Consider the following 14,494-nt stretch of genomic DNA (forward strand, 5'->3'; position numbering starts at 1 on the left):
CTAGCCCACATTACACTGTTACATTTTTGGGGAAAAAAGAAATGAGAGACATATACATTTACATTGAATCATCAGCATAATTTCCCAGCACTTTGGGACTTATCTGCATTTGTATATAAGTCATTTTAAAAGATTCCTCTCAGATGTAGCAGTACACACCCACGCTTCTAGGTGCCATGTTCCCAATCTTTTTTCACAATATCTCCATATATGGAACTAGACCAGGGTTGCCGACTTTTTCTGTCTCCTCTCCGGGAGAAGCCAGGAGAGGAGACTTCCAGGGGCAGTTCGGGGGGGGCAGGGCTTGAGTGTTACATCATTAAGCCCCGCCCCGAGTATGGAAAACCCCCAATTCACGGATCTCCGTGGAGGGGCTAAAATGACGCGATTGTTGACATTTTAGCTCCGCCCCCTCCTCTGAGACCCGCAGATTGCCCAGAGGGGTACTTATGTACTATCTGGGCTCCCATGTTAAATGCACCCCATTTTTTCATACCCGTACTATCCAACTACGCATGGAGTTGATTTTATATAGTGTGGCGAGCGCAGCGAGCCACCGTGCCTGAAGCGTGGCGAGCGCAGCGAGCCCCGTGATGGGACGCGGTCTCATAAGAAAAACGGGAGCCCAGATATTACATAAGTACCGCCCAGAGGTATGGGGGGGAACATGCTGCAATCGGGGGAGGGTTGCCCACTTTTCCGGGGGGGGGGGGGGGGGGGGGGCAGGAGGAGGACCCAATTTTCGGGATCCTCCCGGCCATTCCGCGAGGGTCGGCAACCCTGAACTAGCGGTGGCCGCAAGGATGAGGAAACAGTATGAATATATATGTGTATATACACAATAATGTGCAAAAGTTTTAGGCAGATGTGATACATAGTAATAATACCTTCAAAAATAGAAGTGTTAGTTTCAAAAATAGAAGTGTTAATAGTTTATTTTTGAATAAAGTGAATAAACAGAAGACAAATTTAAATCAAATCAATATTTGGCCTGACCACCCTCTGCCAAAAAAGCTTCAATTCTTCTGGGATTATAGTCTGGTGCATGTTTAACCAATCATAGCTAAGAGGTGATTATGTTGAACATTTTCATATGTAGGTTGAAACACAGTCAATAATTGAAACAGAATCAGCTGTGTAAGAGGCTGAAAAGTGAATGAGAAACTTTGCTACAATGGTGAGGGTGTGGAAGATGTATTTGTGTATCAGCACTCAGGGACTGAATGTAAATAACTAACTAGATCAATAGTTAAATAATAAGGTACTTATGTAATATCTGAGCGCCTGATTTTTTTCATCGCATCGCATCGCATGCAATATAGTGGCATACAATTCATGCGATGCAATTTTTCATTGTAAAGACCCAATTTTTAATTGTATAGTCACCCATGGGTGATTTCATACCCCCACTATCCAATTATGCATGGAGTTGACTTTATATAGTGTGGCGAGCGCAGCGAGCCACCGAGCCCGAAGCGTGGCGAGCGGACGCAGAATACATGTAAAGTTATCTACGTGCGCTCGCCACGCTTAGGGCACAGTGGCTCGCTGCGCTCGCCACACTATATAAAATCAACTCCATGTGTAGTTGGATAGTGGGGTATGAAATCACCCATGGGTGACTATACAATTAAAAATCGGGTCTTTACAATAAAAAATCGCATCGCATCGCATGCTTTAAATAGTGGCATGCAATGAAAAAATCGGGAGCCCAGATAATACATAAGTACCAATAATAAAGCATGTCCAAAGTACACCAATGTTTTGGGGCTGGTATGCCACAAAATGTTAGTGTATTTTGGACAATCGTAGGGGTGGAGATCAGTTCCCTGGGAGAGATAGCCACGGCACGGGACCTGCTCCTCAGACCTGGCATTTCAAATATTGCACTGCTTCGCGAGCCAATAGGAGCTCGTGGTCCAATGGCAGCCAATCAGGAGCCACACCATCACTGCCACTCCTGATTGGTAGCCCAGACCACGAGCTCCTATCGGCTCGTGAAGCAGTGCAATATTTGAAATGCCAGGTCTGAGGAGCAGGTCCCGTGCCGTGGCTATCTCTCCCAGTGAAGTGATCTTCACCCCTCAATGCGCCTGTTTGCAGGGTCACAAGCTCCCACCTGCCCTGCTCCAAGAACAGAACAGAAGGACTGCGGGACCATAGAAGAGCAGGCATGCAAGCAGCACCTGGTCTGAGGAGAGAGGGTCTGTACTGTGGCTGTCACCTGGGTGGGGGCTCGGAGGTTCGGGTTCTCTGAAGTCTGTCACATGGTGGGGAATTTTTGTAAGCTTTGCCCCTGTCACACAGTGTATATGTAACCCTATCCCTCTCTCCTACTGTCCCTTCATCTGTCACTCTGTGTATGCCCCCGTCACCCTGTGTATGCCGCCATCACCCTGTGTATGCCCCCGTCACCCTGTGTATGCCTTCATCACCCTGTGTATGCACCTGTCACCCTGTGTATGCCCTTGTCACCCTGTGTATGGCCTCGTCACCCTGTGTATGGCCCCTTCACCCTGTGTATGCCACTGTCACCCTGTGTATGCCCTCGTCACCCTGTGTATGCCCTCATCACCCTGTGTATGCACCTGTCACCCTGTGTATGCCCTTGTCACCCTGTGTATGGCCTCGTCACCCTGTGTAGGCCCCCTTCACCCTGTGTATGCCCCTATCACCCTGTGTATGCCCCTGTCACCCTGTGTATGCAGCTTTTTTACTTTCTCTTACATATTATACATATTGCATAATATGTAATGGGCAACACGGTGCGTCGCATAATGTGTAATGGGCATCATGATGTGTTGCATAATGTGTAATAGGCATCTTGGTGTGAGGCATAATGTGTAATGGACATTACAGTGTGTGTGTGTGATGTAATGGGCATCATGTGAGGAGTAACGTGTAATGAGCATAACGTTGTGTTGTGTAATGGGCATTACAGTGTGGGGCATGTGGTATACTATGTAATGGTTGTGTGACGTCTGTAATAGGCATTACGGTGTACATTTTTTGGGGCGCGTGCCTTTGGCGTGCACTGTCCATTTTGTCCCTAGTTATGAGAAATTTGGTGAGTCCGGGCATAATGTGTAATGGGCATCACGGTGTATGGCTTAGCATGTAATGGGCATCGGGGTCTGTGGCGTAACGTAATGGGTATCACGTGTGTGGCATAACGTGTAATGGGTACTCGAGTGTGTGACGTGTAAGTGGGTGGATCAAGGGCGGGACTGAGTCAATGGGTTGGCTGTGTGTATCAAGTTGTGGGCTACTGTCCAGCAACCTCTCAACACAAAGGTGGTGACCCTAATGCACAGGTTCTCAAACTCGGTCCTCATTACCCCACGCAGTGCATGTTTTGCAGATCTCACAGGATCACAAGTGAAATAATTAGCTACACCTGTGGATCTAATAAAATGTGTCAGTGAATCTAGGTGACCTGGAAAACGTGAACTGTGAGGAGTCCTGAGGACCGAGTTTGAGAACCCCTGTCCTAATGTAACTACATTTTGATTTACCTATCATTTTGCCAATAAACAAGATGGCGCCTGAGGACTCCCTTTTAAGAGAACGTCCAGAGTTTAACAGTGGGCGGAGCACTTGACGTCATCTTCAATTGCCCTAACCATAACGTCTCCTACCGAGATTCACAACCAATCAGCTCCCACAACGACTGTTACACCACAAGCCCCGCCTATCGGACAACGAGTCCTTGCTACTCCCATTTTCCGAAGTCGTTTATTTTCCTTTTTTTTTCAATTCGTTTGGAAACTTTATTGATATGCGCAGTGAATCTGAGCAGCGCACCCGGTGACAGCTCATGTGACTGCGCCTCAGACCCCAGCTGTCTCCGGCGGGCGCGACACCGGCCGTAAAGCGGGGTGTCATCGCCATAGAAACAGTCAGCTGGTGTTTTGGGAGAGTAGTGGGGTACCGGTGAGGTGCAGGCTCCATTACTGAGGGGAGAGGAGGCGGCACAGGTGAGTAATGCAGACCCTTAGCCTCTAACTGCTGAGTATGTGTATTCCTCAGTGCATTGCTGTTGGGATGTTTATCTGGTCATGCTGGGACTTATGGTTATTATCATCCTGTCTAGAGCATCTATCTGTCTATCTATCTGACCAGGGGGTGATGTGGACCATTTGTTGTTCCAGTTTATCTCAAGACAATATATTGTCCAATATATCAGCTGAGGGGATATATATATAATTATATTCTTGAGTTGGAGGCTTGTGCCTTCCTTGTTGTCTGCATCCATCACGGAATATGCGTAGTCCAATAGGGGTATGGGTAAAATCCGGAATCGGATAAGACACTGGAATGCCGGACTGGACATCAAACTCTGCATTCCGGAGCTTGTAGTATCCGGTCCGGGGGTGTCCTGTCCGGGGGTGCTCCATCTGATGGGGCTGCTCTCGCACCTGTCACCTGGGAGAGGAGAGGGGGGAGAATACAGCCTCACCGCATGGTCCGGGGGTGTAATAAAAACTGGAACGTTCCAGACCACACGGGGAGGCTGTAATCTCCCCTTCCCCATGTCCCTGGTGTGAGCAATCACAGGTATCCCCCCGGACAAGACACCCCCCGCATGGGACACCCCTCGGACCAGACACTATAAGCTCCGGAATGCAGAGTTTGATGTCTGGTCCGGCGTTCCGGTGTCTTATCCGGGTCCAGTTTTTACTTAGTCCCGTCCAATAGTTCCCAAACTGGGTGCAGTGTACCATGGGGCTTGGGCTGCTTGCAGGGGTGCCTCGGGTTAGTGTTCCTGGACCAAATCAACATGTGGACAGTCCGAATCGTAGCCAAGTCCTCTTGCACATAACTGAACCCAAGGATGACATATGAGCACAATTAACCTTAATTTTTTTTTTCCTAATTGCCGTTCTTCGCAAAAGTTGAATCACTGACCTACATTTTACTAATGAATGAGTGTGTGTGACATTCCCAATCAGCTCTTCGGTCAGGGCCAACTAAAGACATCGATAGCGAGGGTCATGCTGCAGAATGAAATATGGCCACCACCCATCCATCCACCGTTGCTCACAATGTTGTGCTGGGTATCCTGCATAAATAACAATAATATTTGGTGTGACACCCTTTGACTTCAAAGCAGCAGCAATTGTTCTAGGTACACTTCACACATTTCTGAAGGAACTTGGAACATCGTGAACTAACCACAGATCTATGGATGTAGGCTTGCTCAGATCCTTCTGTCTCCTTATGTAATACCAAAGAGACTCAATGGTGGTGAGATCAGGCTACAGAGTGGACCCTATCATCCCTTCCAGGACTTCTTCATCTTCTTTTCACAGAATATAGTTCTAAATGACATTTAGATGCCTCCCTGATTTTACAGCATGATGGATCCCATTATGGACACCTATAATGCCCTCCATTTGCTTAAATGTACCCCCAAACTTGCAAGAAACCTCCACCATGCTTCACAGTTGTCTGCAGTCATTAATGTGCCGATCTCCAGCCCTACATTGAACAAACTACTTCTGTTATAGCCAAATATTTCAAATTTTTACTCCTCAGTCTACTGACAATTTTTTGCACCATGCATAGTTGAGCTGCTTGGCCTTGTTTCCACATCAAAGTTATGTTTTTTTTTTTTTTCAGTTCTTCCATAAAGATCACTTCTAGCCAGGATTTTTAAAGAGTAGGAGGGTGTACGTGGGTCCCCCCTGGTTTCTGACAGTTATGAGCTGATAGTAATGCAGGACATCTTCCGATTTCGAAGAGAAGCTAGCATGATGTGTCAGTCATCTGATGCACTCAGTTTCCTTGGTTGATCCCTGTGTATACGGTCTTTAACGTTGCCCGCTTCTCTGTGCTTCTTCAAAAGTGCTTGAACAGCACATCTTGAAAGCTCAGTCTGCTTTGAAATATTTGCTATGGAGAGACCTTGCTGATGCAGTACAACTACCATGACTCTTGTTGCTGTGCTTGTGTCTTGCCATGGCATATATGTCCTGTGACACAGCCTTAACCGCAGCCGAGTTTAGCTGGTCCTCACCAAGTTGTAAACATCTCACACAGCTGTTTCTGTTTCAGTTAATGACTGTGTTTCAACCTACTTTTAAAAATGATCAGTGATTTAGTGAGTCTGTGGGTCCTTTTTTTCTGCACAGGGGTGGGAGGGGAGCGGCTGAGGGATGCTGTGGATGCCGGACTGATACAACTGATATTCAGGAACCGAGGGTGACCGATTATCGGTAGTGTACCTGTATTATATTTATTTATGTAATCGAAAAATGCTGGAGAAGTTCTTTGCACAAGAGCATAATGCAATTTTTTTTTTTTTTACTTTTGTTTTTTATTTCATTCAACCTCATCTCTGTTGTAGATTTTTGTTGATTGATAATAGTAATCTTAGAATGCTTAATTCTAAAAGTGCAATATGTGCTGTGCCTCCACTTTATAGTGACAGCCGTCGACAAAGTTCAAAGGTAGTATTGTCAAACTGGGATAGTCTTACAGCTGTTTTTAGAAATGATTGTCACTGCGTGTTGTCGTAGTGGCTCTTTCTAGCATTAGATCCTTTAATGTATAGCTTGGTGCACAATGTAGTAAGGTCCTACAATAATATTTCTTATAACAGATTCCGGGTTAAGTGCAACACTTTATTGAATATCTCTGTGCTGAATGAATCTGCCCCCGAAGCAATTGTATTAAATAAGCTGAGCATGTGTTTTGGGGATTTTCTACTTCCCATTTAATAAACCTGTGTGATTAAGGTTGTATCCATCTGTGCCGTTATATATATATACGGGTGCCGGTCGGGATCCCGACTGTCAAAACACCGACCGTCGGGTTCCCGACGGCCGTTGGCTATTTTCCCTCGTGGGGGTCCACGACCCCCATAGAGTGAGAATTGAATAGGTGGTGAGTGCAGCGAGCCCACAAGGGGCTTTGTTGCGCTCGCCATGCTGTCTGGGTCCGGCCAGTCAGGATCCCGACGTCGGGCTAATGACTGACGGGATCCCGACTGTCGGATCCCTGTACCACACCCATATATACATGGACGTTTGAGATATGAAGAACTGAAAACTGCAGATTAGTAACCAGTGCTGTCTGCAGTGTCGATGAGCGATAAAGATTTTAATTGTTATTCCATTAATAGCAAAATAGCATTTCCTGGCTGGCAGTGTGTTTGTCTTCAGTAGGGACAGATAACGGAGTAACGCAGATCCCGATGCTAGTTGCTGAGATTGTTCGAGTCGTTGGAATGTCTGATTACCTGTTGTACAGTGCACTCTCGCTGATATCTATTGCTGTAAAAATGCCAATTTGGATGTCTTCCACAGGCAGCTTCCCCTGCCCAGCACTGCATCTTGTTTATAGGTTGACAACATAAGGTCTACATAGATAAAGTGTCCACAACGCTATTGTCGACATGAGTTTTTCACGTTATATTTTTCATTGTTTTGGGACTTTTTATGTTTGTCGAGTGGAGCGGTACACTGTACTATGACATGGAGAGTGATTAACCACTAACCAATCAGCTCCTGTCATTTTTCAAACAGAGGCAGGTTTATTAAGCTCAGTGAAGTGATAAAGTGTCTAGTTTTTATCACCGGCCAATCAGTTCCTAACTATGAAGTTACAGGCTTGGCTTGAAAATTGACAGGTAGGAGCTGATTGGCCAGTGATAAAAACCAGACACTTTATCACTTCACCGAGCTTAATATATCTACCCCACTGTCTGTAACATGGCAGTTAGAAACTGATTGCCTATTGGTTTATCACTTTTCAAGCTTAGTACGTCTGGCCCTAATTGAGGATCCACCTGCTCAGATGTTGACATTGACCAAAAAAAGTGAAAAACCCATGCCAGTCGTTTGCCTGTCACCCTAGACACTGTTATGCACCTATGTCCCTGCACACCAGCACAATAATAAGCGGAAATAGAATGTTCAAATGCAAATTGTTCTTGGCCAAATGCTAAGGTGGGCAGTACAGAGTCAGTTCTGGGGTCATGAATGGAGCAAGATGGTTAGTCAGCGAGCTGGCACACAGTAGCACCAGGCTGCAGGAAGAGGCGCAGGTCTATCTGCCTATATTTTGTGATGATTTAAGGCTTTGGGTGGGGACCATATGTTTCTCTATGGAGACACCAGAAAAGACTGTAAAGACAATGGTAAAGCACTTTGAGTCCTATTGGGAGAAAAGTGCTATATAAATATTATTATTATTATTATTATTATTAGTAGTACCGCTTTCACACTGACAAAACATTTAAAAAACTGGTATTTTTAAACGGTATTTAAAACGGGTCTAAGACTTCACATTGCAGTAGATTACCATTGTAAATACCGTTTACGTACCATTCACTTCAGTCAACCCGTTTAATCCCCTGAACACATTTCAAGGTAGAATGCAGGGGACAGCCTATCACAGGTCTGTAGTCTGTTGTTTCTACTAAATACCGTTTCAGAGCCATTCTCACTGCATAAAAAACGGCTCTGAAACGTGTAGGACTCTGCTTTTTAAACGTTTTGAAATACCGGTTATCTTTAACCGGTAAATCAACTCTGGCGCTTTCCCACTGCAGCATTAAGTGTTTTGAAATGGAAAAAAACGCAATATAACGTTTAAGTGCGGTGTGAAAGGGGTATAAGAAAGGTGGCATCTACAACTGTAGAAGGAAAGGAAACTGCCCATGCGCGTTTAAGTAGCAGAAATGAAAATGTAGTTTTGAAATTCCAATTTTTGGTTTTGTATTTTAACTGATTATTGTGCATGTTGGAGGGAAGATTCACAAGTCCGGAAGTTGTTATGAAGGCTCTTGAGACTCCCTGCTCCTTAGCATAGGGGTGCCAATGTATCGTTGTTTGCAGATGACCCCATGAGATTTAAAAAGCTGATTGCAGCCTCCCCAGCCGTATATAAGGAGTTTGGGGCTCTACTTTCCTCAGTGCCCTGTTGTGCCTGCAACTGCATTGAAAATGGCACTCCTATTGACGCAGCAGTTTGGCACTCCATGTCGTTGCCATTTTTAAAACCCACCACACTTACTTCATTTATCTTTTAGCAAAGATTCTTACCGCAACCAAAAGCAGGATATTCTAATATATTTTGGGAATGTTCCTATTTCTATAAAGTACTATACAGCAGAGTCATTATTGGGTTCCGTCTGCCTCTAGTGCCCCATGTTCCCTGTGCTGTTTGTGTGTCCTGAAGTGTGCGATTCATCACACTGTCACTGCTGTGTTTGTGCTAAATACCGAATACAGTTTAGTTTGAGTGTTTTGGTTTGAGATATGCACAGACCTCTGGAACCCTCCCTGTTGTGTTTGCTTACGTTCTACTCCACAGCGAATGGAATCCTCCCAGTCCCGATAGAGAGCCCGGACTACATACAAGAGACTTGTGTTTTTGCGAGGAAAGAATGCAAGTGATCCAAATTTAGACCATGAAAGAGACTAGCTTATTCTCATGGTTTACTCCATGCTGTAAATCAGGTGACATTGCGAGCAGGGCCCTCTCACTTCTATGGGGTCAATGCTATTAATTGCAAAGGGTGCAAAGTGCCGTTGCCACAGTGTTTAAATGCCTTCAATGGAATCTAGTCTTGTACCCTTCATGAGCTTGTTGCCTTGTGCAGGTTCCAGCCGCAGTAATGTGCTGGCGAATGATTTTTACCAGGGAATGATTGCTGTTACCCAGTCTCATGTAAACTGTAACTGAATATGCTGGTACTTTATAAATACACTAGTTAAAAGCCCTTCAAAATGATAGATTCTGCAGTGTACTTTCACTTTGAGCTGTGACCGTTTTTACTTTCACTTTGAGATTGTGACAGTTACTTTCACTTTCACCTGTGACAGTTTTTAGCCCACAAACTTTCCAACCCACCCCCAGCCCCTATCTGCTCAAACCTCCTAGTGTTCATTCTAGCACCCGCTATATTTGAAAATCCATGCAGTTCCTCTTCCCTGCCTGGGGTGTTGCTGTCTGCTGTGGTGTTTCTAGCACATGTCTGGTTTGTATATCATTGCTGATATACAGACCACACTCTGCTGGACGCATTACAGCAGACGGCGACACCCCAGGCAGGGAAGAGGAACTACATGGGTTTTCAAAGATAGCGGGTGCTAGAATGAACACTACCTCCAATCTCTGTCGTGGTGGTGAGAATTATATATTCAGCCCTGTGGATTTTAAAAATAAAATAATCCATTTGTGTGTCCACCGTACACCCGACGATCATTAAAATGCACCTCCAAACTGGGGGCGGTTCTCAGTATCCCGTAATGGTTCAGTGCATCTGACAAGATCAGTCTTCCTGCTGATTGGCCAGATGGCGTTGCCAATGAAAGCTGGAGGGCACAGGCCAGAAGATAAATAGATTGTATACCTAGTTGAAAGCTTAACGAGCAATAGCCGCCATCACCAATTCTCCTTGTGTAACCGCGGGAGGTTTTGCTGCAATACATTATGGTTATTGGCTGCCATACCTTGTTTCCAGAAATTCCTAGCCATCATCCCCCATCCTGGGACCATCTATAATCCTAGTTCTGGTCCTAACCTTTTCATTAAAGCTACTGTTTGGTAGTTTTCCTTTAAAGGGGTGGAGGTTACTTTTAAAACTGGGGTTTGTCAATGTGCTGTATTTAAGAAATGTCTAGACTTCTCAGTAGAACAGAGATCCTTAAAATAAATGTTTCCAGCCAAGTGTCATTGTTAAGAATCTGGTTGGAGACTGACTAAGCACTGTTGCATTATTCACAAAGACCCTTAGGGGTGATTTACTTATGATGCACTCCCCATGCTGGCTGTCTAAACAATTAGGCATCTATTAGAACTAAACTCTGCTAAAGATGCTATTTGGGCGTGTTAAGACTCTGGGTTATGGAGCTTTGGACGCCCAACGTACGGACTTCAATCACATTTTGTTCTCACACCTCCAGAGGCTGTAAAAGAAAATGTGTGTCTATTGGAGAAACCATTGAATAGCCCCGATAGATGCCCGTTCCTTTAGACGGCTAGCAGGTGGTGTGCGCCACAATTGAGCCACCCCCCCCCCCCATGTGTTTAAAAGTCCATTGTTTGAGAGCCCACTCCCTCCTTTGACGTATTTGATCGCCTTGTGCGGCTAAACCTGGAGCTCTCAGGTGTGTTAACTACTAATGGGTGTCTGCTTGGAGCAACAATTTGATAGGTGACAGTCTCCCATTAGTATACACACCCTGCAGGAGGCACGTGCCACAACTGAATCGGCCCTTACAGTTAATGCCTACATTTGCTGTTAGGTCTATGGAGGTTATTGCTAGCAATGTGGAAGAGCACCCTGGGCCTTATTCTAGTTCACTCTTTCTGACAAAATCCTTCTTAGATGGACAAAACCATGTGCACTGCAGGGGGGTGGGGCAGATGTAAATGTGCAGAGAGAATTAGATTTGGGTGAGTTATTTTGTTTCTGTGCAGGGTAAATACTGGCTGCTTTATTTTTACACTGTTATGTAGATCTCACTTTGAAGTAAAACCCCGCCCAAATCTAATTCTCTGCACAAGTAACATCTGCCCCACCTGCAGTGCAGCATGGTTTTGTCCATCTAAGAAGGAATTTGTCAGAAAGAGTGAACCAAAATAACCCCCAATACCTTTACGCAGCTCTAACATGCTGTAGCCCACTATAGGGCCGATTCAGCCCTGCTCGTAGAGCAGCGAATTCTGCCCCTTTGTCAATGGTGGGCATCTGCGAGCAGGTGCTAATTCGCATGCGCAGAACTCCCGCTGCAAACGAATTTGGCGAGATTCTCACTCACCAGTGTATCATGGGCGTGTACACAAAACCAGTGGGCGCGGCCATAGAACTTCCCAGACGGGCCCGAGGGAACGCAGGTGTTCCCCTGCGTGCTTGGGGCGGTCGGCTGATGTCACATGACATCAACACCCTCCCAAAATTTGGAGAACAACGTGCATCCAAAAAGTAAGCCCTGGGCTCCATTTCGGCTGCGAGCAGTGGAAAAATTCATTCGATGCTGAGTAACCATTGAATGATTTTTCCTTTGTATAAGCATACTCATCCGCTCGCAGCGTATCGGGGGGGATACAGGTGGCGGAAGGGAGGATATGCGGTCGCCGTTAACCTGCTTGCAAGGCTCCGAATAAACTCAGCCTAGCGGGCAGGTCTGAATGATCCCCTATGTGATGTGTTGCCTCTACTCTGAGCCATCCAAACGTTAGAACCTGGATAAGTTGAATAGTGAGTCAGGAAGTATAGTGGAACATTGTACAGAGAGTCTGTGAGAGGGCGAAGTAATGGAGCGGCAGCGCTGTTCTCATGTGCTTTACATTGTGAGTGTACCCTGTAGGGAGTGAGTGAGGGTTGGGACGGACGGTGAGTGCGAGCTGTCTACTTGACGCCTGTTTTCATTCATATTTGTGTCCTGAGTATTAATGTCGGTATATCTCTTGCTCAGCAGCTCATTGGTGCTTCAGTACATTGTATTCACTGGTTCTCCCCTCTCACTTTCTCTCTGCTAGGTGTAGAAAATGACTGGGAACAGTCTCGTCCTTCCCATTGTCCTATGGGGACGTAAGGCTCCCACACACTGTATATCCACAGTGCTGGTAATGGATGATCTAGCAACCGTCATAACAGGATGCCACGACGGACAGATCTGCCTGTGGGATCTCTCACCGGACCTGGTAGTGAGTATCATCATCTATGGACTGAGCCGTTCCTGCTGCAGCGCTGCCCGTCTGTCTGTTGCATCATCCACGCGGAGTGTCCGCTTGTTGCCTCAGTTATGATTATTATTATTATTATTACCAGTTATTAATGTAGCACAAAGCTATTCCGCAGCGCTTTCACATCAATCCCCGCCCCAGTGGAGCTTACACTCTATGGTATTAATGTATCAAGAGTGGAGAAGTTGCTCATAGCAACCAGTGAGCTTTGAGATAGCATTCTGTAACATGATAGTTAGATTTTGATTGGTTGCTATGGAGAACTGTTTTACTAGTCCACTTCTCCATTATTTTCACTGCTTGATACATCAACTCCTATGTTTCTTACTACACACACACACACACACACACACACACTCCCTACAAACCCTGCGGCTAACCAAGGACAAAAGTGTAACCCTGTAGTGCAGCCCCTTTCCTAAAGGTGCCCATATAAAAGGTCAGATTTGGCCAATTTCAATTGATTCTGATGGATTGGGACAATATATCAGGTAAAATCGTCCCAAATTAGAGGTATTTGACCTTTGATTCGTTCCGATGTGCGTTCCTGCGTGCATCGCGTCCGATTCTATTGATCTTATGTGCAGCACATAACATCAATCGGAATCAGACCATCAGCGGCACATCGGGGCTGATTTCCCTTGAACTCCCCCGGAAGCTCCCTGGGATTATTTTTACATGCTATAAATCGCATATCAAAAAATGGTACATCAACTGCCAAGTCAGAAGGATCCCTCCCAGGGAGCTGCCGGGGGATGTTTAAAGGAAATCAGGTCCGACTTGTGCATCAGACAAGTCGGACCTTTTGTATGGCCAGCTTAAGTTATTAGATGCACCTAGCTTGGGCTAGTTGAAGACTGTGTTCCCTGGGGGTAGTTTTGGTTGAACTCTGGAATAAAGGTGCCTTGTAGCTTGGGTTGGACTGAAGATTGTCGCTCACTAAGGAGCCTTCTGATTCCAGAGATGGTGTCAAGGACCCTCTCTCTAGGAAGCCTGAAGTCCCTTCTACCAAACCCCTTACACAAACTTTCCAGCTGGGGGTGGGGGGTGATGACAGCGCCAGGACTTCGGACAGGCGGAAGTGGCACATTTCCATTTTTCCAACATCATCGTTCAGCTTTAAGTGTCCTGTATTCAGTGTACATAATGTCACTGTGACCAAAGTCATGCATTTTGTGATATCTGTATGCTTTCAGTTGGCGGTTTCAGGGTACACGTCCTGCCTACACACAGTAGAAGCTGCCATCTGTAGCCTATCACTCATAACATGTTGCTAGAGAACAGACGGTACTGTAATGTCAGCATCCTTCCCTGATTCCAAGTCCAGCAACAGGCCGTGTGTCTGTATTCTCTCATATTATGTATAGCATTCATGATTCGTTGCGTTAGACACCTGTGTAGGACGGCGCAGAGCTAGCGATCGTTCAGTTTTAGGATTACGTTTTTTCTTTTTGACTTGCAGATCAACCCTCGGGCCTTGCTGTTTGGCCACACCGCTTCCATTACCTGTCTTTCCAAAGCCTGTGCATCCAGTGACCGGCAGTATATAGTCAGCGCGTCAGAGAGTGGGTGAGTAGTCTCATCGCTCCGGGGTTCTGTGGTTTTTCCATGTGCCCCCAACTGTAAATTATACGGCTACCGTGAGTCGTGGCGGAGTTCGTCTTTAATATAACCACACATTGCTTCAGGCTTTTAATAAAAAACACATAGGAGTATATTCAATGTTTTTTGCGAGCTGTAACAGTGAGCAGTGCTGACTGCTCGCAGTCAGTTTGCGGGTCAGTATTCCACT

At 45.8% G+C, this 14,494-nt stretch overlaps 1 protein-coding gene across 2 annotated transcripts in view; it reads left to right on the forward strand.

Moving 5' to 3' along the window:
- The first annotated feature begins 3,666 nt into the window (after positions 1 to 3,666).
- The window catches only part of WDR7 (WD repeat domain 7), a 298,065-nt gene continuing 287,237 nt past the window's right edge, over positions 3,667 to 14,494 (forward strand). For both annotated transcript variants that reach the window (XM_083155233.1, XM_083155236.1), the window contains exons 1-3: positions 3,667 to 3,977; positions 12,496 to 12,663; positions 14,165 to 14,271. In XM_083155233.1, coding sequence (XP_083011359.1) covers positions 12,505 to 12,663; positions 14,165 to 14,271 — 266 coding nt within the window. In that variant the 5' untranslated portion in view covers positions 3,667 to 3,977; positions 12,496 to 12,504. The remainder of the gene's footprint in view (positions 3,978 to 12,495; positions 12,664 to 14,164; positions 14,272 to 14,494) is intronic.

This window comes from Crinia signifera, chromosome 1 (assembly GCF_055691185.1).
Source record: "Crinia signifera chromosome 1, ASM5569118v1, whole genome shotgun sequence".
NCBI lineage: Eukaryota > Metazoa > Chordata > Amphibia > Anura > Myobatrachidae > Crinia > Crinia signifera.